Genomic DNA, 24,149 nt, shown 5'->3' on the forward strand with positions numbered 1-24,149 from the left:
GAAAAACAACCCAAGGAATTTTCCAAAATAAAGTTACAAAGCCCTAATTTATGTAAAAATTTAAAAATGACACAAGAAGAATCCAGAGACAATCTCAATGAAAAAGACACCAACTGACAGCCTATGACAACATATATTTAGAGTTTCAAAGAATCCAGCAAAAGGAAATAATCTTCCTTTCAAGCATTCAACCACAATGCATGTCAAAATTAAATTACAGAAATTGAACCTAGCAAACCAATCTGTCCTGTAACAAATAGAGTGAAACCAACAAAATAAAACCCTCCCTAAACACATACCTACACACACAAGAGGCACAGAAATTGAATTCACTGCTTGAAGCACACAAGGAGAAAAACAACAGGAATACTGTCATACACACAGCCACATAAATTTTTAATCCTTAAATGCTACACAACCATAGAAATTTAGAATCCTTAATTCCCCCTACACTACAAAGCAACAAGGAAACTCCCATACACATATTTAGAGTTTCAAAGAATCCAGCAAAAGGAAATAATCTTCCTTTTAAACATTTGACCACAATGCATGTCAAAATTAAGTTTCAGAAATTGAACCCAACAAACCAACCTGTTCTGTAACAGAGTGAAATCAACAAAACAAAAAACTCCCAAAATACACCTACACACATCAGGCACAGAAATTGAATTCAGCTAATCATGCAAGCCATTAGCTTAGAACACACAAAGAGAAAAACAAGGAAACTCCCATACACAGCCACACAAATTTTTAATCCTTAAATCCTACACACATACAACTTTAGAATCCTTAATTCCCCCTACACTGCAAGTCGTTCTTGGAGCACATAGCGCATAAGTTTCATAGAGACCAACGAATCACAAACCACACTAAAGGAAGAACAACCCAAGGAATTTTCCAAAATAAAGTTACAAAGCCCTAATTTATGTAAAAATTTAAAAATGACACAAGAAGAATCCAGAGACAATCTCAATGAAAAAGACACCAACTGACAGCCTATGACAACATATATTTAGAGTTTCAAAGAATCCAGCAAAAGGAAATAATCTTCCTTTCAAGCATTCAAGCACAATGCATGTTAAAATTAAATTACAGAAATTGAACCTAGCAAACGAATCTGTCCTGTAACAAATAGAGTGAAACCAACAAAATAAAACCCTCCCTAAACACATACCTACACACACAAGAGGCACAGAAATTGAATTCACTGCTTGAAGCACACAAGGAGAAAAACAACAAGGAAACTGTCATACACACAGCCACATAAATTTTTAATCCTTAAATGCTACACAACCATAGAAATTTAGAATCCTTAATTCCCCCTACACTACAAAGCAACAAGGAAACTCCCATACACATATTTAGAGTTTCAAAGAATCCAGCAAAAGGAAATAATCTTCCTTTTAAACATTTGACCACAATGCATGTCAAAATTAAGTTTCAGAAATTGAACCCAACAAACCAACCTGTTCTGTAACAGAGTGAAATCAACAAAACAAAAAACTCCCAAAATACACCTACACACACATCAGGCACAGAAATTGAATTCAGCTAATCATGCAAGCCATTAGCTTAGAACACAAAGAGAAAAACAACAAGGAAACTCCCATACACAATCACACAAATTTTTAATCCTTAAATCCTACACACATACAACTTTAGAATCCTTAATTCCCCCTACACTGCAAGTCGTTCTTGGAGCACATAGCGCATAAGTTTCATAGAGACCAACGAATCACAAACCACACTAAAGGAAGAACAACCCAAGGAATTTTCCAAAGTAAAGTTACAAAGCCCTAATTTATGTAAAAATTTAAAAATGACACAAGAAGAATCCAGAGACAATCTCAATGAAAAAGACACCAACTGAGAGCCTATGACAACATATATTTAGAGTTTCAAAGAATCCAGCAAAAGGAAATAATCTTCCTTTCAAGCATTCAAGCACAATGCATGTCAAAATTAAATTACAGAAATTGAACCTAGTAAACCAATCTGCCCTGTAACAAATAGAGTGAAACCAACAAAATAAAAACCTCCCTAAACACATATCTACACACACAAGAGGCACAGAAATTGAATTCACTTCTTGAAGCACACAAGGAGAAAAACAACAAGAAAACTCCCATACACACAGCCACATAAATTTTTAATCCTTAAATGGTACACAACCATGGAAATTTAGACTAACCCTAACCTTAAGACGACATTAACTTACTTTCTCAATGAATAATCATTACATAACATAAGAAAAACTCAATGAGAACACACATCTAATGAAAGACGAAAAAGACACGTATTTAGAGTTTTAGAGAATACAATATGAAACGAGGTAAGCTTTCTTTTGAAGTGGCATATCATTCAACATATGGTATCGCAAAGCAATAGCCTCGATAAGTTCCTTTGGAACCAAAAAGAAAAATCCATTAAAAAAATTACATTTGTTCTGTGAATATCCCACTACTTTACAACCAATGCCATAAATAAACATGATGAAAATATTGGTATCTGTACTCACCTAGATAACCTCTCTCCATTTTAGTATCATTAATGCAAAAATTAATAGATTTCTATGAGCAAAACATTAAATGATAATTGATCTTCCTAAAAAAGTAGTTTCTCAATAATAATTACAAAAATCCTATACCATCAAAAAAATCCAAAATACTAACATCTATTGATTGGCAAATGCTAAAAGAGAATTTAATCAAACAAGAATATTTACAATTAAGGCTTAGGGCAAATACTAAAGGCCATCGTCTGCTTTATTCTTCAAGGTAAGACATAATTAAGGTCTTTTTGATTAAGTTGCAACATCAAATCTTTATCTTATAATTGAAATTAACTACAAATGCTCTTCTACTGCACTGGTTTGGGACATGAATGGGACAAGATTTAAAAATTTTAAGAGCTTAATTTTTTAATTTCCAAGAGGTGAGATTGGACTTGAATCATGAAAAGCAACTAATGAATACTTTAACATAACTTTTGCATTTTTTTTTTATCCTTTCTCCAATTTTCTTCGGCAGGTTAATAACTTTAGCCATGACACATAAGTATGCACATTTAAGATTCTTCTGAATCCATCTTATCAGTTTTAAGCATCTACATCATTGGTTTATACCCACTAGACAAATTTCACGGTCGGTGGGTAAATTAGGCCACAGGGTATGCTTCAATGTGCAATTGAACTCTCAATTAGATTCATATATGAACCATTAATGATAAAATTGTCAGTATGACTATAGCCGAAAGAAATCAACTCACCACCCAAAGCGGAGTCCGTGGCTTTAGAGTGGTGTTATATTGTCAGTAACCAGCTCAAATCCTTGAGGGGCATCAACTATCTCTACAATGGTCATTGCACCAAGCAAGAAAAAACGATCAGCAGATGCATGTTTCAGCTCTAAAACAGCTAAATCAGTTGAAGGAGCCTACAAATGTGAATGGCCCAAGCATTATTACACAAGTATTAACAGATAAAGGCAGAAATAAATAAGAAAATGATAAAAAAAAAATTTTCGTACAGAAGTCAGATGCATCAGCATAAGTAGACCATAGAATTCCATTAATAAAGGGAGATAGTCATAGTAACCATTTGCAGAATTCCTAGTGATGGTAACAAGCCACACACAAACACAAACTTTGGCTCTCCCAATTGACCATGGGGGTAAGTACCTAGTTTTGCTATCCTAATTCATTGCTAGGGTAGTTCCTTGGAATTGGTTTAAATTGGAGATGCTCCCTCCTTTAAATGGGAAGTGGGCTCCAACATAAATTAAAAATAAAGGATATTAAATTGCAATGATCACTTCATTAAAAGACAAGCCATTGCTCACCAAAAAACATAGACCAATAAAACTAGTAGATCAGGAAATAAGTTTAGAGCCCAAGCATCCTGTATTTCATTAACTCTTGAATGAATACCGGGTCATGAGGCCACCACCAATGAACATGAGAGAAACAGGTTGAAACCTGACATAGTACCGAATAAAGCATCCAATACGCAACAGAATTTTGTGTTTTCATCCCAATTTATGAGAATGATAAATATGATGCAAACTACAAGAAGAAGGACAGCAGAAAAACACAGTCCAATCCTAAACATCTGAGAATCATTCTTACCCCTATTCTCCTTACCACCCATAAACTCACAGCCATCAACAATCTATTCCACTTTTATTGAAGGCTAGAAATTCTTCAAAGATAATGCCTGCATATCCTATTACAAAAAGCAATGCCATAGAAATATGCATTATGAAATTAGATCAAATTAAGAAAGGCTTCTGTGCATAATACAAGAATATAAAAAATATTGGTCAAAGATGAAAAAATGATTACAACCTACAAAGAAAGGATTGCACAAGAAATTAAAGATAACCTGGATGTTGGTAACCCATGATAGGTTAATTGCCATAGTCCCTGTTAAAGCTGCTGTGAAAACACCAATAGTTTTCAACAAATTAGTCTTTGGCTGGTAAGTAACTTCAAAATCTAACGAGCTAGCTTCATCAACTCAACATAAAGGATCACAAGGTCCAGAGGTTGAGGTCAGCTCCTGTTGATATGCGAAGGTTATTTCAGTGTGTGGAAGAACCCAAAAATGAAGAAACACAGACATTGCCGTTTTGCTATGATGGTTGGTTTTTATAGCAATTTGGAGAATGCTTTCTAAACAGCCTTTTGAGTAATCTTCCCTTATAAAGAGGATCATTACTCAGCCTCAATCCTGCCAATGAAGGATGAGAAACCAAGAAGAGTCATTTGAAAAATGTTCCTAGCCTTTAGGATTCATCATTTTTTACACAATGAGGCTACTTTCAGGACTTGAACTTGCTCATTTGAGCCCCTCAGCCAAAATCTTTTATATTACACCAGACAGTGTCTCCTAATCAACCCTCATATATCTAACTAAATCAATCTGATTTCTGAGCTAAACATCTGCAGAAGGTAATTTCCAATAGCAATAGCTTGAAATTCTATCAAATTATTTGACCTCCTCATTAACCAAGATAAAATCTTCAAATGTATGAACTAGCAGCACAGGCAAATGGGTACCCTTAAACTGGACTACTTATAAGCAAGACAATAGATGACAAAAGACACAAAATGAAATCAAAAAACACTCACCCAAATCATAAATCAATGAACATGCAAATGGGTACTCGTAAAGATAAAATTTTTCATAATGGCATAGGGATGAAAAGAACAAAAATCTCAAGCTGCTTTTCATTGTTGGGTTGAACTTTTTGTTGCCGTGCAATAACTTTCGTTACGGGGTTTACCTAGACTCATAATTGTTGTTATATTATTACATTATAATATAAATCAAATTAAGAATTTTTTTTATTGAAAGAAAAAAAGAACAATACTAATTTTTTTACTTGAGATACTATAACTAATTGAAGGTATGGATCCAATCTATAACTAAAGTTATAAAGGGGATACACTCATTCTTTTTGGTTTCTAACCTTTGGTGACATGGCTAACCAGTAAGGCGGGGATTGCAAATCCCTTATTCCCCAATTCAAATCAGGTTGTTGCTTGATCAACAAAAAACTTGGAACCCTATATTCTGCTTTGCTCATATGACTCAAAAAATTTTCTCTAGCAAAAACAAGTGCAAGAAAATGACTCTTGATACTTTCTTAATTATAAACTTAGCAAGGTTTTGTCTTCAAAAATGTTGTAAATCCTTACGTCTAGGATTCCAGGAAAAATTAGAGTAGGGGAGGGGAATCAGAAATCTTGATATGATATCCCCTCTCCTATTAATGGAGGGGCTGCTAGAAGAGTCTTCAATTAGATAGGATATCATAATGGGAGTGTCTAATTATTAACAAATGAATAGTTGTGCAAGGGTAAGTAATGAACAACAGTTACCTTTAGGAAGTTTTTCATGCTTTGAAAGCAAGGTTCAGATAGCACATCATTGCAACGTATGATTAATGCAACATATATGTATGCAATAATCCCCCATTCCCCAAAAGACAAAGGGAAAAAGAGGGAGGCAAAGAGGAATCTAACCCAAAATGAAGCATCACATGCATGTGTTGATCAACAATAGGTGACAGACGCTAAAAGCACCTAGACAAGTAGACAACAGAGCTTGCATAGCATTGTACACATACAGGCCACAACCAAACAGAAAAAGTCTATTGCAAATCATTGAAAAGGCTGCAGATCCTAACAAAAATAAAGCATCACATGCATGTGTTGATCAACAATAGGTGACAGATGCTAAAAGCACCCAGACAAGTAGACAACAGAGCTTGCATAGCATTTTACACGTACAGGCCACAACCAAACAGAATAAGTCTATTGCAAATCATTGAAAAGGCTGCAGATCCTAACAAAAATGTTCACCTAATGGCTCCAGCTGCTACTTTGTGAAAATAAGCATGTGAATGCGACCAATCTTTAAATTTTAGCTTTCCAACATATGCACGTGGTGTCATTTTCCGCAAACAATAAGAATGGAAATCAAATTGATCTTCAGTAATATCAGCATAGTGCTTCTCCACAACTATAAATTTTTCCAAGGCCCGTCCAAAATCACCATGTCGAAAGTAACTTTCATCAAAAGCAAGTTCATACCTTCAAAAGATGGATAACACTCAGTAGGTGTACCCAAATTATAATCAGAGACAACAACATGTGGAAGGTAATAAACAAAAACAGACCACATGCACTGCATGTCATGAAGATTGTTGTGCTGGCCCCCATCTTTCGTGAACAAAACAGCAGTTTTTCCTGCCAAAGCCACCTTCAAAAGTAGAAAAAGTTTGTGAACAGTACAATAATACCAAAAGAAATTTAGTGACAAATATTAACCATGACAAAAGATGAAGTGGGGAAGCCTTAGAACCTGATCAGACTGCAACATTCGCTTCACAGATTAACTGTTTATATAGCGATCTGCAAGATCCATACACCTAGCTTCATCTGTCAATGAAGCCACAGCTACCAAATCACCAACATGTTTCAGTATCCAACTCTGTCACCAAAGAGAAGTAAATAATATACACATAGACCCAGCTTCAAGAAAATTCCAAGAACTTCTCCAAAAGATCAAGAAACAATAGCTAGTCAAACTAAAAAACACCAGTCAAACTAATACAAAAAAAAAAAAAATCTCACCTGGATATAAAGGTTAGAAGAGGCTTAATGCAATCAATTGCCGCTTTACGAAATCTGTTTCCTTGCAGTAAATCAAGTGGTATCCTCTAAAAATTGAGAAAACAAAGTTTTAATATAAGTCCTAGAACATCCATCACACATCATAAAGGAAGTAGCATTTATTAGCAATAATGATGCACATTGTAACAGCAATAATTACAATTCTCATGAATGAATACATAACAAATGTGGGTTACAGGAAGAAAACAATTTAAATACATCCTCACTACATGAGTCAAATTCCAAAAGCTCTAGAGTTTGACACTTTATTTCAATCATGCCATAACCTGGCCCATCGCCAAAAGGTTTTTATATAGGAAAGTCGGTTTAACTAAAAGAATGAGATAAAGACAGCCACTAATAAAAGAATTAGCCACCATGTCAACTCTCTAGTGGTGAAGCATATGAAAGCATAATTTTAACCACCTAGAGTTCTTACTATTGTCACATCAAGACATCAATGAAGTATTTCAGCATAATACCACAACTATCTATTTCTAGATTATTTAAGAATATCACAAGCCATCGAATGGACTGTGTCTATTGTAGAAGCACATTAATAGATTTTTGTCACATAATTTCTTATCAAGCCATCAAGAAAAACAAGATCCCTACAAGAGTATTTGTAAAAATAGCCGCCCCTCCTCTCTCTAGAAAAAGGGAGAAAGCTTGATAGCTCTACAAAAAAGTAAGGTTTTCGTTGGATTTGCATCATGTGATTCTATAAATAAGAGAAGAAGAAATCCAGAGTAAATATAATGAATAGAACATCCCAAGGTACCATTTGGAGCTCATTAAAAAAAAATACCAAACAAAAAATCAAATTAATATGACTAACAGCTAAGACATAATAAAACAGCTTACACTAGCAATATCATTATCTACAGTCTATAACGAGAACACATTTTATCCTCAGAAAAAAATAGAAAAAAATCAAATCGGGCATTATTTGAAGTAAAAAAATTTAAATAAAATTAAGATGGTAGAAATCAAACCTTCAGAAGGTCTCCAAATTCCTCACACATTTCAATTTGTCCTCCACCAACTAATTCTCTACTTTGTTTAGATTGACTAATGGCCGAGAAAAATTCCTTCCCCTCAAAGGAATTAATTTCCCTCTTATTAGATCAAGAACCCTAATTTCCCAACCTAATCTTGATGCCCAATCTCAAGGAAAGTTGAATCGACTCATTACTTGTTTGATGTCAATATTATCGACAATAATCTATATTCCAAGCCGAAAGGGAATCCAAAAACGAAAAACCTAAATTTGAGAGAAAGAAAATTGAAATGATGATAAGAATGGCTGAAGACAGTGGGTTTTAAATTTAAAATGCAAAAAAATCTAACCGTTGAAACTTAACCAATTAAATTTTATTTTAAAAATTAACTTTTTTAAAATAAATGTAGTGACTAAATGAAAAACATATTTGATGAAAATCAGCTTTGCTTCTTTTATATAAATGAAAAAGAAATGCACTTCAGAAGAAAAAAAAATGCAAATAGAAAAAGTGGAGAAGCCCCATCAATTTTAAAAGAAATTTCACTTTTCTAACGAAAACAAAGTTGAGGAAGAATGGAGGATGCGAATGTTAGCAAAAGCAATTCTAAATTAAAATCTAAATTACCCCCACACCAAACTTTAACAAAAGCCCAGCCAAGCCAAAGCTTAAAAGTTGCAAGGATGAGTAGTGAGAAGGAATAGCATCGTTTCTCAAAATTGGCCAGAAGGATGGTGAAAGACTGATAAATATCTGTAATTACAAAAAGACCCCTCACCAATTCACCAAAAAAAAAAATAGCTGATCATTTTATTTTATTTGGTGGTTTAGAAATTTGGACTTTTCTCAAAATAAGGAGAGGACCTTCTTTTTCTCGTTAGTCCTATTCCCAAAGACACGTGGTGGTGTTTATGATTCCATTGGGTCAACCATCACTGCACCCCATGATTAGCTTCTAAAACATTGTTGATAACTATATTATCAAGGAGAAAATTAGCAAAATCATGAACGAAAAATTGAAATAATGAATCAATTGAGAAGAAAACCAAGTTAAATATATCAAATCTTTTTTGAAGACATTGTGTGTTCTTAAATTCTCTTTATATTATGACATTTTTATTTTATTATATTTTTTTGTAAAAAAAAAAATTTTAAATAAGAGAAGTTATCTTATTTTTAAAAATTAATAAATTATTTATTAATAAAAAATCATTAAAAATTTGAATCTAATTATCATAAATCTAGATACTTTACATCTAAATCTTAAACTTTAATCATTTGCACCAATTTTTATTGGCTTACTTGATTATAATTAGTAAAAGAAAAACTCAATAAAGTGCTGAAAGAAAGAAAAAAAAGTTCATGACAAGCTGATAAAATTGTTCATGCAAACTAGCAAGGAGATATATGAATTTTTTTTTTTTTATACTTGTGGTGCGAGATCTTTTGGAGTAATTATTGATTCAAATAATATGTAATTTAATTAAATTTTAATTTAGTCAGATTTTTAAGATTATAAATTTTAAATATTTTAAATGTTTAATTTTTTTTCATAGAAATTAAATTAATAAATTAAAATTTCAAGAAATTAATCACTTAGATTCTATTTTTTCTTCGAGACTTTTTTAAAGAATAATCCAAAGCTTAAAAATTGAGAATTCATGTTTTTCCGTAACGTGAGGTTTGAGGTGATAAAATTATAAATATACGAAAACACTTCTTTTGATTTTTTATAAAATTATATACCATTAAAAATTATAATTATAATCAAATAACTTTTAATGTATTAAAAAAAATTAGCAAATCAAAATATACTATGACAAAATTCAAATTTGATTGGTTAAAAGAATTTTAAAAATCTAATAATTAACAATTACTCAAAACAAAAAAAATTAAGTGTTTAACAATTTAATCATCCAATTACATATAATACTTATTATTTAATCTTTTTAGTTATGTTTAGTGCATAAAATAATAGATAAGATATAATAATTTTATATTATATTTAATTTATATCTAATTAATCGTATTGGTATAAAATGATTTAATTTTTCGAAAATAAAAATAACTATTTTTTATTGACGATATTAAATTTATATATTTTATTATAACATTAAAAATTATATTAATAATTTAAATTATATAAATTTTAAAGAAAAATAATTTTCTGTAGCATCTCAACAAGATTTGGTTAACCTTTTTCAACTAATAATAAAATTTTATAATCCAATCAAAATCCACTTTTTGTTGCTAATTATCAACCTTTCCTCCATAATAAAATTCAAACAGCAAACCATAAGAGACAAGACTTAGAACAACAAAACTGGGAATTTTTTATAGCCACTCTTGTCAGCTCCGTAGCAAAATTCTCCACATTATGTAGTGTTTATAAATGGCAACTAATAAAAGGGGCGAAGTACAACATGCTCCAAAGGCAAAGATTAGCCCTAAAACAGTGTTCTTCCCATGCTGACCAGAAGATTTCTTCAGCAGTACCCAAAAATTTTCTATAGCACCTCAAATTTTGGGGCAAAACCATGGAGCCAGATATCTCTAAAGATCTCAACCAAATGGTGAGCAAATTAAAAGAATATATATATATATATATATATATATTTCAACCCTAAAATCATAAATGCGGATAAATTATACACATTTGCAAAGGAATGCATTTCACGATTAGAAAGGCAGCGAAAATTTTGATCTCAAAGCAACAGAAGAAAGCATTGTCATGGCTTGCACAACTTCAAGATGCTCCTTTTTTCCGCCTGCTGCAAAGCACTCTTTCAAATTGTCTACATAATTTTACTTCAATTGTCTAATAAGCTATCAATAAAGAGGGCCTAATCAAAGAATAAACAATCATTTCTTGAATAATTTTGTCACATAGCTTGCAACTTCAATTAAATAAACATCAATAAGAAAGTGAGAAAATTATTATCATGAAAGTCAACCTTTCTTTAAAATGCCAATAATAATCACAGCATCCAACTTTCAAAGATTAAGCATCATAATAACAAAAACCAAGCAATCAGAACTCGTGAGATACATCTCAAAAAAATCACTGAATGATGTTGAAACCATAAATTTAAAATTCCTAATTTAATGTTTTATTTTTAGGCATCTAATCTACAATATTCAATTAACAGTATATCAAAATTTCAATACCATTAATATTCTTACTAAAATACTTTCTAAACAAACAACAGTAATTAATTTCATTAGTTGTTAATGGAGTCAAAGTCAAATTTCTAGTCAGCATCAATTTATGTGGAGAATTATACTTACTCAAAGCAGCATCTTGGTCAATAAGAACCCTTTCTAAGAGTTTATGGACTGCAATACAGTCCTTGAGTTTCCACGCCAGTACTGGTCCAAGTGCCCCATTCCTGGACAAGCAAAAGAGAAAGAAACAATTAATCTCAAGAGTAAGTTGCAAGGCATGGAATCGACATCAAACAGCAAAAATTTTAATGTACACTAAGAGCATTACATTGGCATGACTTTATTGCATGAATCTTCAATTAACTTAACAGCCTCAAGTTTCTTGGTCTGCTCCAAGGTATATAACATTTCTGCAACTCCCACTATATGCGTCAAAGATTCTGCAGAACCAAAAAGTGAAATTTGCATGATTATACAACCTACCTCAAGGAACCTAAAATGCATCATGTTATGTAAAGGTCGTAATACCTTCATTTTTACCAAGGAAAACTTTGTTCGCCTCACTAAGAGTTTTCTCCTGCAATTGACTGCGGAAAGAGAAAATAAAGGGATTTAATGCATCAGGGATCAAAATAATAATAGTAGCAGTAACACAACAAAATTCTAGTAGGGGGAATAGCTATCATAAAACCATTTCAAAGAGAACCTGATGGATGGACGCTCAGCTTCTAAGACACTCCAAACAAGTTTTTCAGCATCAGTTAATGGAGCAGGCATTGAGCCCAATTTATGGAAAAATTTAATCTGCATTAGATTAAATTCAAATAAGCATTGTAAAGATTACATGATCTTTGTATCTAAGAACAGAAAAGAATGCAATTGTGCATGGCAATGCATAAATATGGTAGGGCAGATGTTACATACCAAGCAGCGATGTGAATCTGGATTCTCAGCATCCAGCCTTAGCAGTTGCTTTACAGCCTTCAGGAAAACAAAATAAAACCAAGACAAACGTACTAATATGAGCTCATGAAATAGTAAAAGTACTACTGCACAAAACCATTGTTCTACAACTTAAAGATATGTCGTGCAAACTATCTAATTCACACATAAATTCATTGAGTGAGTAGAGTAATAAGAAAAGGATGTTTGGTTAAACGGTACAGTTTCTTTATTTCAAGAACATATCCACAGGCAGCAAGTGAAAAAAGAGAGGAGAAAACAAGAGAAGGGGCTTCCTCACAAACCACTAGCTGACAATTAAATATCAGTTCTAGTTGACCAAACACAAAAAGAACAAGAAACACATCTCATGTTCAATTCTTGGAAAATATAATACCTGAAAGGCAAGCAAAATCTTCTGCTTTCTCATATTTACTTCAAAAGAAAGTAAGTGCGTCTCCAAAGAATCAGGTGAGTTCTTCTGAAGCAACTTCAAGTACTTCGTTGCTTCTGACAAGGGATACTCTGTCTGAAAAAAAAAATACAGATTAAACAGTCTTAGCTTAATAGGCATTAGCGTAACACATTTTTACAGCACGAGGACTTTAATCAGGAATCTAAAGCACAGGGAAAAGATAATAATAGGTAACCTTCAATAATTTTTCTCCAAAAGGATAAGGATCTACAGGTTTAACATATCGTTGCCCAGACTTAGAGATGCCACTAGAACTTGATTCTTCATTTTTCTCCTCTGCCTCCTAAAATAATACACGGCATCAGAATGAAATCATCAAAGAGAGTGTTAGCCAATAATCACCAAAACAAGCTGATATACTTTCTTAGCTCGTTCCGCCTTCCTCTGCTTCTTCATTTTCTTTTTCTGAGAAGGAGTCTTTGATGTGTCATCCTCTTCTTCAGCCAGTGAGTTCAAAGGAGAATCAAACAACTTTAGATAGCATTTGCACTTCAAAATCCAATAATTATCACAATGCAGAAAGAAAAGGTTCAAAATTGAAGTAATCACCAGTTTCAAGCCAAGAGTTTCAGAGAAAGAAACACCAACATAGAAATGGGACAATGGATCAATCACAAAAACTATTACTTAATTGTTGCATGGCCTGTCACTATATCATCCCATTCCATTTCACCATCAAATCAATAAGATCAATATAAAAAGCTGTAATCAACAAATAAATTCTGGTACAATAACATGCAATTCTCCATCCTTAACCCAACAGAAATCCCAGGCGCCGCCTTCCTATCATTTAAAAAGCCACAATCTCAAATTTCAATATGCCTGCAAGGAACATTTAATCCTTTCAGTAATAACATCACGAGAATATGAACTTACAAAAGATATAACGAAAGCAAATTGAGACTACCAAGCAAAATTTTTATCCTGTTTGGCATATACCACAAGGTCTCGACATAATAAGAATCCCCTAAGTACAACGTAAAACACCATCCTAAGTATGAAACAAGTATATAACCTTATAAAAATCAGAAACTATAATCTAGAATACTTGTTAAATTAAATTTGACTTTAGCATCATTTGAACACAAATTTTTTAAGCAGATCCAAATATTTGCATCTTCTTTTAATAGTTAATAATTTGTGGGAGAGCATTTGAACTTCAGACCTCCTACCAGGGCAAGAGGAGTTATTGCAACTAAGGTATGTGTAAAGCCACAAAAAAAAAAAAAAACTGCTTTATAATATAACATAATTGGCTTATTAATAGCATTTGTTTCTGTATGGTAAGGATAGACATGTATCCACAGTTGAAAATTCGTTAACGGTACATTTTCCTATATATTATGTATTTGGTCCATCAGGTATATAAAACAAAGAGACGGGGCACAAGGATTGTCTTACATAGCATTGTGATACATAATACTAATTTAATCACATACATATCAATTAGATCAACAAATGAATCAACAACAGCCTCTTATTTGAACTCTAAAACTCTCTTTTGTATTCCTATACAAATGAAATTGAAAAACAGATTGATTAATATTATTTGAAAAAATCACAAAGTTCATAACGAACTTAAAATCATTGTGCATATCAAAATGACTAGTATTATTATTACTCATTATTAAAATTCACATTCAAAAAGAAGAGAGAAAATTTTGTTTTATGATAAAAAAATTCATTCATGGATCTCAGTTAATTTTCAAGGGGAGAAAAAAGAAAACAAGGAGTCCATTGAATTTCAACTAATTAGTTTCACAAATAAGATACAAAGATTTACCTCAAATTAGGAATTGCACAAAAAAGATTATTTACCTCAAAAAGGTCTATGTAAAATTATAGGAAAACATCAATGGCTACTATCTTATTTATCAAAGAAAAATAAAATACACTATAAAGAATTAATTAGTGAGTTGGATATTCAAGAATAAAAAAATCGCTAATTTGAAAATTTTGAATTAGTCAATTTATTAGATATTTCATTTTGATATACTTTTAATTTTCAATAATCCATGTAAGAGTGAATTAAGGAAAAACTTATAAATCTATCAGCTACAAAAAAAGGCCTTAGTATAGTCAATATGATAGCCATTTAGCCGAATGGAGTTTTGTATAGAATATCAATAATAATAATAATAATAATAATAATTCCATTGCTACCATTATTATGATATTACATATTCCAATCCAATTGAATACTAGAAAAATAAAATGAATTCCTAATTTTATCTATTCATTTAGATAAAGAGAAAATAATCATAAAATATATATAGGGAGAGAGTTGATTTTTCTAGAACTTAACTTTTCCATAGATTCCATTGTTCAAAAAATGATTTGCAGAGAGACGTTTCACCAACTTTTTAGTTTTTTATTTTTTAGTAGAATATTTAGAATATGATTGAAGTGTGCACGAAAAGAGGCTTGTATTTATTAAACATGCGTAGATATAGCATTTCTATTTATATTCTTTCCTTTTTTTTATTCCATTATAGAACTCTAGTGGAGAAAACACACAACGTGCTCTATCAAAAATTCTATTTTTATTTAATTTTAATCTATTCAATGAAAAATTGAAACATGATAATTTTTTGCTAATTCCCTATGGACATCATATCTAGATAGATGAAATACATTATTAGATAACTATAGCTATGTAATAACTTTTGTTCTGGGGTTTACATAGAATCATAATTGTTGTTATATTATTATAATATAATATAAATCAAATTAAGAATTTTTTTTTTATTGAAAAAAAGAACAATACTAATTTTTTACTTGAGATACTATAACTAATTGAAGGTATGGTTCCAATCTATAACCAAAAAGGGGATACTCTCATTTTTTTTGTTTCTAACCTTTGGTGACATTGCCAACCAGTAAGGCGAGGGACTGCAAATCCCTTATTCCCCGGTTCAAATCAGGTTGTTGCTTGATCAACAAAAAACTTGGAACCCTATATTCTGTTTTGCTCATATAACTCGAAAAATTTTCTCTAGCAAAAACAAATGTAAGAAAAGGAATCCTGATACTTTCTTGATTATAAACTTTGCGAGGTTTTGTCTTGAAAAATGTTGTAAATCCGTACATCCAAGATTCAAGGAAAAACTAGAGTAGTGGAAGGGAATCAGATAGCCCCTCCCCTATTAATGGAGGGGCTGCTAGAAGAGTCTTGAATTAGACCGGATATCATAATGGGAGTGTCTAATTAACAAATGAATGGTTGTACAAGGGTAAGTAATGAACAACAGTTACCTTTAGGAAGCTTTTCGTGCTTTGAAAGCAAGGTTCAGACAACACATCATTGCAACATATGATTAATGCAATATATATGTATGCAATAATCCCCCATTCCCCAAAAGACAAAAGGAAAAAGAGGGAGGCAAAGAAAATCTAATCCAAAGTGAAGCATCACATGCATGTGTTGATCAACAATAGGTGGCAGAAGCTAAAAGCACCCAGACAAGTAGACAACAGAGATTACATAGCATTTTTCACGTACAGGCCACAACCAAACGGAATAAGTCTATTCCAAATAATCAAAAAGCTTGCAGATCCTAACAAAAATGTTCACCTGATGGCACCAGCTGCTGCTTTGCGAAAATAAGCATGTGAATGCAACCGATCTTGAAATTTTAGCATTTCAACATATGCACAGAGTGTCATTTTCCGCAAACAATAAGAATGGAAATCAAATTGATCTTCAGCAATATCAGCATAGTGCTTCTCCACAGCTAAAAATTTCTTCAGGGACATCCAAGATCACCTTGTCGAAGGTAACTTTCACCAGAAGCAAGTTAATACCTTCAAAAGATGGATGACACTCAGTAGGTGCACCCAAATTATAATTAGAGACAACAACACGTAGAAGGTAATAAACAAAAACAGACCACATGCACTGCATGTCATGAAGGTTGTTGTGCTGGTCCCCATCTTTTGTGAACAAAATAGCAGTTTTTTCTGCCAAAGCCATCTTCAAGAGTGGAAAAAGTTTGTGAACAGTACAGTCATACTGAAAGAAATTTACGGTGACAAATATTAACTATGATAAAAGATGAAGGGGGGAGCTTTAGAACCTGATCAGCCTGCAACATTCGCTTCGCAGATTCACTGTTTATATAACGGTCTGCAAGATCCATACACCTAGCTTCATCTGCCAATGAAGCTGCAGCTACCAAATCACCAGCATGTTTCAGTATCCGAGCCTGTCACCAAAGAGAAGTAAATAATATACACATAGAACCAGCTTCAAGAAAATTCCAAGTACTTCTCCAAAAGATAGTAAAAAGGTTCATCAAGAAACAATAGCCATGTACCAAAAACCCTAAAACCTAAGAAAGGAGATCATATGCCTGCCCAATGCCCATCAAGACTTAAGGTCCACAAAGAAAAACTAGTATGCATTTTAAATGAATGCATATCAACTTTGCACAATTTAGTGCAAAACAATATATTCAATCAAGGTCAGTATCATAGAAAGTGATAAGTCTCTTACAAGTGAACGATAACTACAAGGAAATATCTAGAAAGATTTTCGGGTATTGCTATGCCTTGTGAGATGCGAGACAAACCAGGCAAAAAGATTTCAAAATATAAGATTAAAAAATAAAATAAAAGAATCCAGCTAACAAAAATATAAAACCAGCAGATGAAGCCAATGCAAAAATTTGAAGATTGAAGACGAGAACAAACCTTGACAGAGTATAAATCAATTACAGTTGGTGTGTGCTCTATGGCCTCATTAATTTTTGAAAGAGCAACATCATATTGGCCTTTTCTATCATAATGCTGCATCAATAAATTCAAAGTTACTCAAATGCAAAGAAAGCACCAAACATTTATAGCAAGAAAAGAAGAAAAGGCCATGGCCCACGGGGTGAGGAAACCTGATGATTACCCGCCTGAGCCAAAAAGAATAAAATCCATAAAAGTGTTGAAGGGGGCTCTTTCTCTGTCCTGCACTCAATATGAAACACAAGCAAGAAATGACTCAGCATAATACCATATGCGTGCTTGTGTATTAGCATACAAACAAAAACATATAGAAACTTCACATGCAACCATATGGGACAACCATTATGTACTTGTTTAATAGATAACAACACATAAATGACTGAGGACTTCACCAAACAATAAGCAGTAAAAGAAAAAAATGCACTCAGACCGCACCCAATATCTAAACATTTAGACACTGTTAAGACTTACTAGAATATCACATAAGGGCTGGAAGTCTATATTACCTCAAAGAGTAGTAAATCTAAACATTTATTTGCTTTTAAGACTTAATAAAATATTACACAAGGTTTTAAAGCATATAATAGCTATCAGGGTATCTGCCGGTGGTCCTAATTGAATGCTCCAACTGAAGAATAAGTTGTTCCAATATGTCTGCCTGTGTAAGTGTCAACAAAGCAGGCAATCAATCCTAATGAAATCAAGCTCCAACCAGTTGCTAAGCAGTTTAGAATAATCAATATTTAGAAACTTAATTCTATTTTTAGAATATGTAAGTAAGAAAACTTACCTTTCCAGGGTGATCATACAAGGGAGAAAGGTCTGAGAATAAAGATGGAACCCGCTGAGACCAACAAGAAAATATATCATTATTTCACAAAACAAACTAAAAACACCAGTCAAACTAACACAAAAAAAAAAAAAAAAAAATCTCATTGGATGTATATACCTTTGTTAGAAGAGGCTTAATGTAATTAAATGCTGCTTCACAAAATTTGTCTCCTTGCAGAAAATCAAGAGGTATCCTCTAAAAATTGAGAAAACAAAGTTCTAATATAAGTCCATGTCAAATCTCTAAGGGTGAAGCATATGAAAGGATAATTTTAACCACCTAGAGTTCTTACAATTGTCACATCAAGACATCAATTAAGTATTTCAGCATAATACCACAACTATCTATTTCTAGATTATTTAAGAATATCACAAGCTATTGAATGGATTGTGTCTGTTGTAGAAGCACATCACTAGATTTTTGTCACATAATTTCTTATCAAGCCATCAAGAAAAATAAGATCCCTACAAGAGTATTTGTAAAAATAGCCAACCCTCCTCTCTCTAGAAAAGGGGGGAAAGCTTGACAGCTCTGCAGAAAAGTAAGGTTTTCGTTGGATTTGCATCATGTGATTCCATAAATAAGAGAGAGAGAGAGAGAGAGAGAAGAAATCCAGAGTAAATATAATGAACAGAACATCCCAAGGTACCATTTGGAGCTCATAAATAAATTAATAAAAAAAAAGAGATACAAAACAGAAAATGAAATTAATATGACTAACAGTTAAGACATAATAAAACAGTTTAGACTAGCACATTCCACCACTAGGGAGTTTTTGCAATAAACAGAATGTATTGATAACATCCATCATAAATTCCTTATGAAAACAGAAGCACAACATAAATCCATCACCTTAACTGCACAAGACCAAGTGTACTACTGTGAAAGTGATTTGTATAATGCATCCAATCGATCAAATTCATCAGAGGAATACTTGGCATTTTCAGAATATAGGCCAAAGCATTTCTGCAAGCCTTCATAATATCTGAAAAATATACATATACAAATACAAAAATTGTAAGTTGGTTGGCTCCTGGTTTATCAGACCTAATAGCAATAAATTGCGCCGATATATAGGCATATACTGAGTGAAGAGACATAAGTTAACAGTTCTGTAAAAGAATTTTCCTCATTTCCCAATCTGAGAAAGCACCCAAGAGACTGTTGACACATATAGTAGTATAGAATTACAGTTCTGCTCATAGTTGCTTTGCTACTTTTTAATTATATTTATATATGAGGTGGTGCATAATGCTTCTTTTTACTAAAAGAGCTAAGCAAAGGGCTTGACAGGACAGAGAGATATAAAACAATCCCAAGAATGAAAAAAATAAAAATAACCTCATTTTATGTAAAGATACCATGATGTAAATGTAACACGCACAAGTATAAGCAAAAGCTTAAAGAAACAAAATTTAAAACTAAAAAACGATTGAATTTGTGACATAAGGGATACACACTGATTAGTTTCAAGCTTAAAGCACCAACGAAAATAGAACATAAAAAATAATGACTATTTCTACCATTCTTTTAACCCTTCATAAAGTTCTAACAAAGGTAAAGGAATTTGGGTGTTACTACAAGAAGAATTGAAAAACCTATTAGCCCAACAAAAATATATTTAAACACACAAACTATTCAGAATATTAATTATTCTTCATTTCCTACAATAATAATACACCATGGCATTGAGAAAAAGAAGTCAATTATAACTTCAAGAAGTGCTATATAAAAGGAAAGAGTTGACTAATATTCTTTGCTATGAAAGATTTATTAATGAACTTAACTAGGTGTTTCAAAAGAGTACCAAATGCATAAGACTCACCTGTAATTGTCAGGGTTCATGGTAAGTAAAGCCTTGTAAATATTGGCACCTTCTTCTAGGCATCCAAGTTTCACCAGGAGAGAAACCTCTTGTTCTTTATAAGTCAATTTATCAACCTAGAATAATAGAATTGGTTAGAATTTTAATGTCCAAAAATTCAAAACTTACAAAATTTTTAATGTTAAAAGTATTCAGGCATTATACGTTTGACACATACTATTTTTGGCTCTTTCTTATACAATTCCTCAAATGCTCTCTCAAGAAACCCAGATTCCTCTAGCAAAGAGATCTGGAGAAAAATACCATACCCTCATAAACATCAGAAAAGCAGCAGGGGGCACCACTAGTCTAGATGTACAGCATCCATTATGCATAATGAATGTAGTTATGCATATTTCTATGCCAATATATTATTAAAGAAATAAATGCTACTGCAAGGGCTAAGGCTTGTAGGTACTTGTCCAATTGGTTAAGCTGTTTTCGAATCATGTTAATGGTGTTAAACCAAAAAAGAGTAGTCAAAAAGAAAGATAGAGTAATTTATTAAGATCTTAGAAACAAAAATTCCGAAATGGTTCCACAGAACATATAATTGGAGATTAGCAATTATTAAGATTCAGAGCTGCTAAGTACAAACACCACAGATATGATTACTTGTAGAAGGCCCAACAATTAGTGAGCAAGCCATATTTCTCTCTAACATGAATACATCAAGAATTAAGTATCTTATAGATGCCAAATACCACTATAGGCCACTAGTTAGTCCTCCATCTCAGATTAAAGTTAACTTGGAGATGATTTAATTTAACTTATCAGCCATACACACAGAATCATGAAAAGCCATACTTCACAGGTAGAAAAAATGGGTGTAACATGTACATGAAAGTAGATGAGATTTTGGCAATAAAATAAGCAGAAGGAAAAAAGAAGTTAAGAAGAAATGGGTAGGTTTTCTAATTGCATGTGAAAAAAATTAGAATTAATTCAAAAAAGGGACCCCATTTATAAAGAAGGTAAAGGCATTAAAAATCTTTAATTTTTGTATATTTAATTGCTTTATTTGGTTTATGGATAATTTCACTAACTGTGTTGGCATCTGGTTAACAAGTGACATCAAATCAGTCACTCCATTATACGTTATTATAAATTCTAAAATTTTGAATGTCTGTATAATGAAGTCAACTCATATGAAATTACAGCCACATCCCACATACATATGCATGCAAAAAAAAAGAGTTGAAGTACATGACCAAAACCTTATATAAAAGCATTTCACCATGCTCACAACGTTCATTATCTGGTGGATAATCATCTTCTAATGTCCCTTCAAATGTCCCTTCAAATGCTTCCAAAATTTCAACTGCTTTTGCACCACTAATATCAACCAAAAAAAGGAATACAGCATAAATACCTAAAGGGTGAATGAAATTAATAAGACTTCATTCACTTAGAACTACTTGGCTAGGACAGGGACAGAAAAGGAAAAACCGTCGTAACTGTTGTGCCAACAACTTCAATTCATTCATATATAAAGCCAAATGAAAATATGGCATCATCATTGTCTCCATATAAAACCATAGCAAAAACAACAGAACTCTGCAGTTAACTAGGCATTGTTTGTAAAAGGCTAATTTGCAACCAAATTTCATAAATGCAAGTGCAACCAGCTTAGAATAGTTGGGTACCTATCTATCTACCCACCTATCTATACATATTAGTAACATCTTTAACACATTCTACACCCACCATATGTTGTCATAAAAGAAGTTTGATATCTTATTGGATGTTTAGTTGAAGTCATACAAACAATATGAACCACGTGTTAAAAATCAACAGTAATTTCATCCATGTTAGCACCCATTTGATCATATAATTAGAAACATTAAGTCCTGATTAAGCATTTAATTTAAAGAAAGGCTTTCATTATATCAACAAATATTTCAACTTTCAATACCAAAAGGCCCTTCAATTTGGACCTTCAAGTATACATAACAATAACACTCTAAAACATGTTTCACAAAATAAAAGTCAACAGAAATTAGTGAAAGTTAGCATAAGAATTGGAACAAATTTTTTTAAGAAAAAAATAAAGGACAAGTACTTTGAGTTTAAACGGTGGGCTACAGCAAAGCCAATCCATTTCATGCGATGATTTGGTTTCAAATGCAAAAGTTGTTGTCTTGTATCAACAAATCCTGTCAAATCTCGCATTTGTGCCTGCAATGCAAAAGATAAAACATAAATGTAATAATTTCTGATACAACCTGAAACATGACAATGAGAAAATACAAAACCATGATCAAATCCAAAAAATTTCTCTTAAACTTCATATCTTAGTAGAAAGACAAATGCTCATCATCTTCATACTTTTTCCTTTTAACTTTTCAAGGCATATAAACCATAAATAAGGGGGGGGGGGGGGGGGGGGGCACAAATAAGTTAATGCCAACAAATGACTTAATCATCTGAAATCATGAGTTAAGAATCCATAATATGGCAAGCGCTAAAGCATCGAGGGAGAATAATAGAAATGAAAATCATCAATTTCAGTATCAAAGACACCGACTTTTGTTACTATTCTGGAGCAGTAAGGCACATGGGCAGATGAAATTAAGAGAAGAACCGAACCAGATCTGATCCAGAAAGTATAAACACTTTCTAATTGCAAAGGTCATTAATGTTAAAACCTTCAACCATTAAGGAACTAGTAGAATGAGACAGAAAAAGGTTCTGTGGCGGTAGACCAGAAAGTATCAATTCAAGGTGGTTGATTCTTACAGGATAATGAGAATGAAAGGATCAAATCAGACTGGTTGCTTCTGATTATATTACTTGTCATTCTATAAACACTTTCAACCATTAAGGAACTAGTAGAATGAGAGATAAAAAGGATCTGTGGCGATAGACCAGAAACTATCAATTCAAGGTGGTTGCTTGTTACAGTATAATGAGAACGAAAGGATCAAATCAGACTGGTTGCTTCTGATTATATTACTTATGTTTTATTTTTGCGTGTGCCTCAAAACAAAACCTTCAATTAAGATACTAAATCTGAACCATCTCTCATATTAATCTGCTGCCAGAATATCAGATGATGCTTTTATATCCGTTATATCCTTTTCCTTCCCCTAAAGCCATAAATTGTTTCTACCAAAACTATGATCTAAATTTTCAAAGTTATAAAACCAGCTGACTCATCTACTTTCTAAGAGTTTAAGAAGATATTTTTTTCATGGTCTCATACAGCCTCTCCCTTTTAGTTGAGTTATCTCCATAAATTCCATTCCTCTGTTTTAAGCCATATATCTTCGTCTCTTTTGTTACTATCTTAATATAATTATGCCTTTTCCATCCATCTACTAGTAGATTCCGTCAAGCAACTAAACAGCGTCAAATTTCATAAAATTTATTTTCACTTCACTACTAACTATGTAGCTGATCTTGGTGTTTTCATCCAGTTATATTAAGTTGCCACAATGAACCTGCCCTTACCAACTACCACATAACTTACAGTTGCACAAAAGTTGGCACCAAACTGTTTTAGTTGCAATATTGACTTGCCTATAAGTACCCTAATACTTAAGATTCTCAAATTCTACAATGGAATCTGAAAAATCTTTTAGGCAAACCACAAAGCTTACAAGAAATCTTATACAGAGAAACTCCTTTAAATGTTCAAAAAATACCATGACAAGCAAATGTTCTTACTTAACATTAAGCATACAACAGATAAACATCTTAGATTTAACACTGAGTCTAGAAGCACAAATCATAGAGAAGGAAGGTAAATAAGGTATACCTGCAAGAGTGACAAGTCCCGTAGTATTTCAATGTTGTCTGGATTTATTCTCAAAGCGTTGAGATAGCATTTGATAGCCTCCCTGTATTCTCTATCTGACCGATAGAGGAGACCATAAACGTGCCAGCAAACATGACTTTTTACATCATTCTACATTAAGACACAAACATGAAAACAATGTTAGGAAAAAGTGACAC

General features: G+C 32.5%; 1 protein-coding gene and 1 pseudogene across 3 annotated transcripts in view; both read right to left on the bottom strand.

The window, feature by feature from the left end:
• Positions 1–2,086: 2,086 nt before the first annotated feature.
• LOC111317369 (N-terminal acetyltransferase A complex auxiliary subunit NAA15-like) lies at positions 2,087–9,093 on the bottom strand. 2 transcript variants are annotated; one of them, XM_089748573.1, is made up of 7 exons: positions 8,175–9,073; positions 7,141–7,226; positions 6,869–6,997; positions 6,684–6,766; positions 6,367–6,597; positions 4,382–4,558; positions 2,087–4,222 (listed from the first exon to the last, which is right to left on the bottom strand). In XM_089748573.1, the coding sequence occupies exons 3-6, from the start codon at positions 6,884–6,886 to the stop codon at positions 4,552–4,554; spliced, it is 339 nt and encodes a 112-aa protein (XP_089604699.1). In that variant the 5' UTR covers positions 6,887–6,997; positions 7,141–7,226; positions 8,175–9,073; the 3' UTR covers positions 2,087–4,222; positions 4,382–4,551. The 2 variants fall into 2 exon arrangements, with proteins under 2 accessions (XP_089604699.1, XP_089604700.1); XM_089748574.1 differs by lacking the exons at positions 2,087–4,222; positions 4,382–4,558 and having other exon boundaries at positions 6,260–6,597; positions 8,175–9,093.
• A 1,396-nt stretch (positions 9,094–10,489) lies between these two features.
• LOC111291637 (N-terminal acetyltransferase A complex auxiliary subunit NAA15-like) overlaps positions 10,490–24,149 on the bottom strand; it is a 190,846-nt pseudogene continuing 177,186 nt past the window's right edge. The window contains exons 15-37 of the transcript XR_016330434.1: positions 23,953–24,102; positions 22,255–22,370; positions 21,410–21,527; positions 20,371–20,442; positions 20,154–20,269; positions 19,181–19,313; positions 18,446–18,523; positions 18,287–18,340; positions 18,062–18,154; positions 17,664–17,711; positions 17,455–17,550; positions 16,839–16,967; positions 16,653–16,735; positions 16,337–16,566; positions 13,123–13,246; positions 12,938–13,045; positions 12,685–12,816; positions 12,270–12,326; positions 12,052–12,149; positions 11,874–11,932; positions 11,674–11,785; positions 11,469–11,569; positions 10,490–10,975 (exon numbers count right to left, since the gene is read on the bottom strand). The product of XR_016330434.1 is annotated as an N-terminal acetyltransferase A complex auxiliary subunit NAA15-like (transcript). The remainder of the gene's footprint in view (positions 10,976–11,468; positions 11,570–11,673; positions 11,786–11,873; positions 11,933–12,051; positions 12,150–12,269; positions 12,327–12,684; positions 12,817–12,937; positions 13,046–13,122; positions 13,247–16,336; positions 16,567–16,652; positions 16,736–16,838; positions 16,968–17,454; positions 17,551–17,663; positions 17,712–18,061; positions 18,155–18,286; positions 18,341–18,445; positions 18,524–19,180; positions 19,314–20,153; positions 20,270–20,370; positions 20,443–21,409; positions 21,528–22,254; positions 22,371–23,952; positions 24,103–24,149) is intronic.

Source organism: Durio zibethinus, chromosome 19, assembly GCF_047325235.1.
Source record: "Durio zibethinus cultivar Kanyao isolate XHJ-2024 chromosome 19, ASM4732523v1, whole genome shotgun sequence".
NCBI lineage: Eukaryota > Viridiplantae > Streptophyta > Magnoliopsida > Malvales > Malvaceae > Durio > Durio zibethinus.

Excerpts from the sequence above, each read along its gene's own strand:
- LOC111317369 (XM_089748573.1), bottom strand. Across the intron at positions 6,598-6,683 it reads CATGACATGCAGTGCATGTG|GTATGAACTTGCTTTTGATG; the intron begins GTCTGTTTTTGT and ends CATCTTTTGAAG.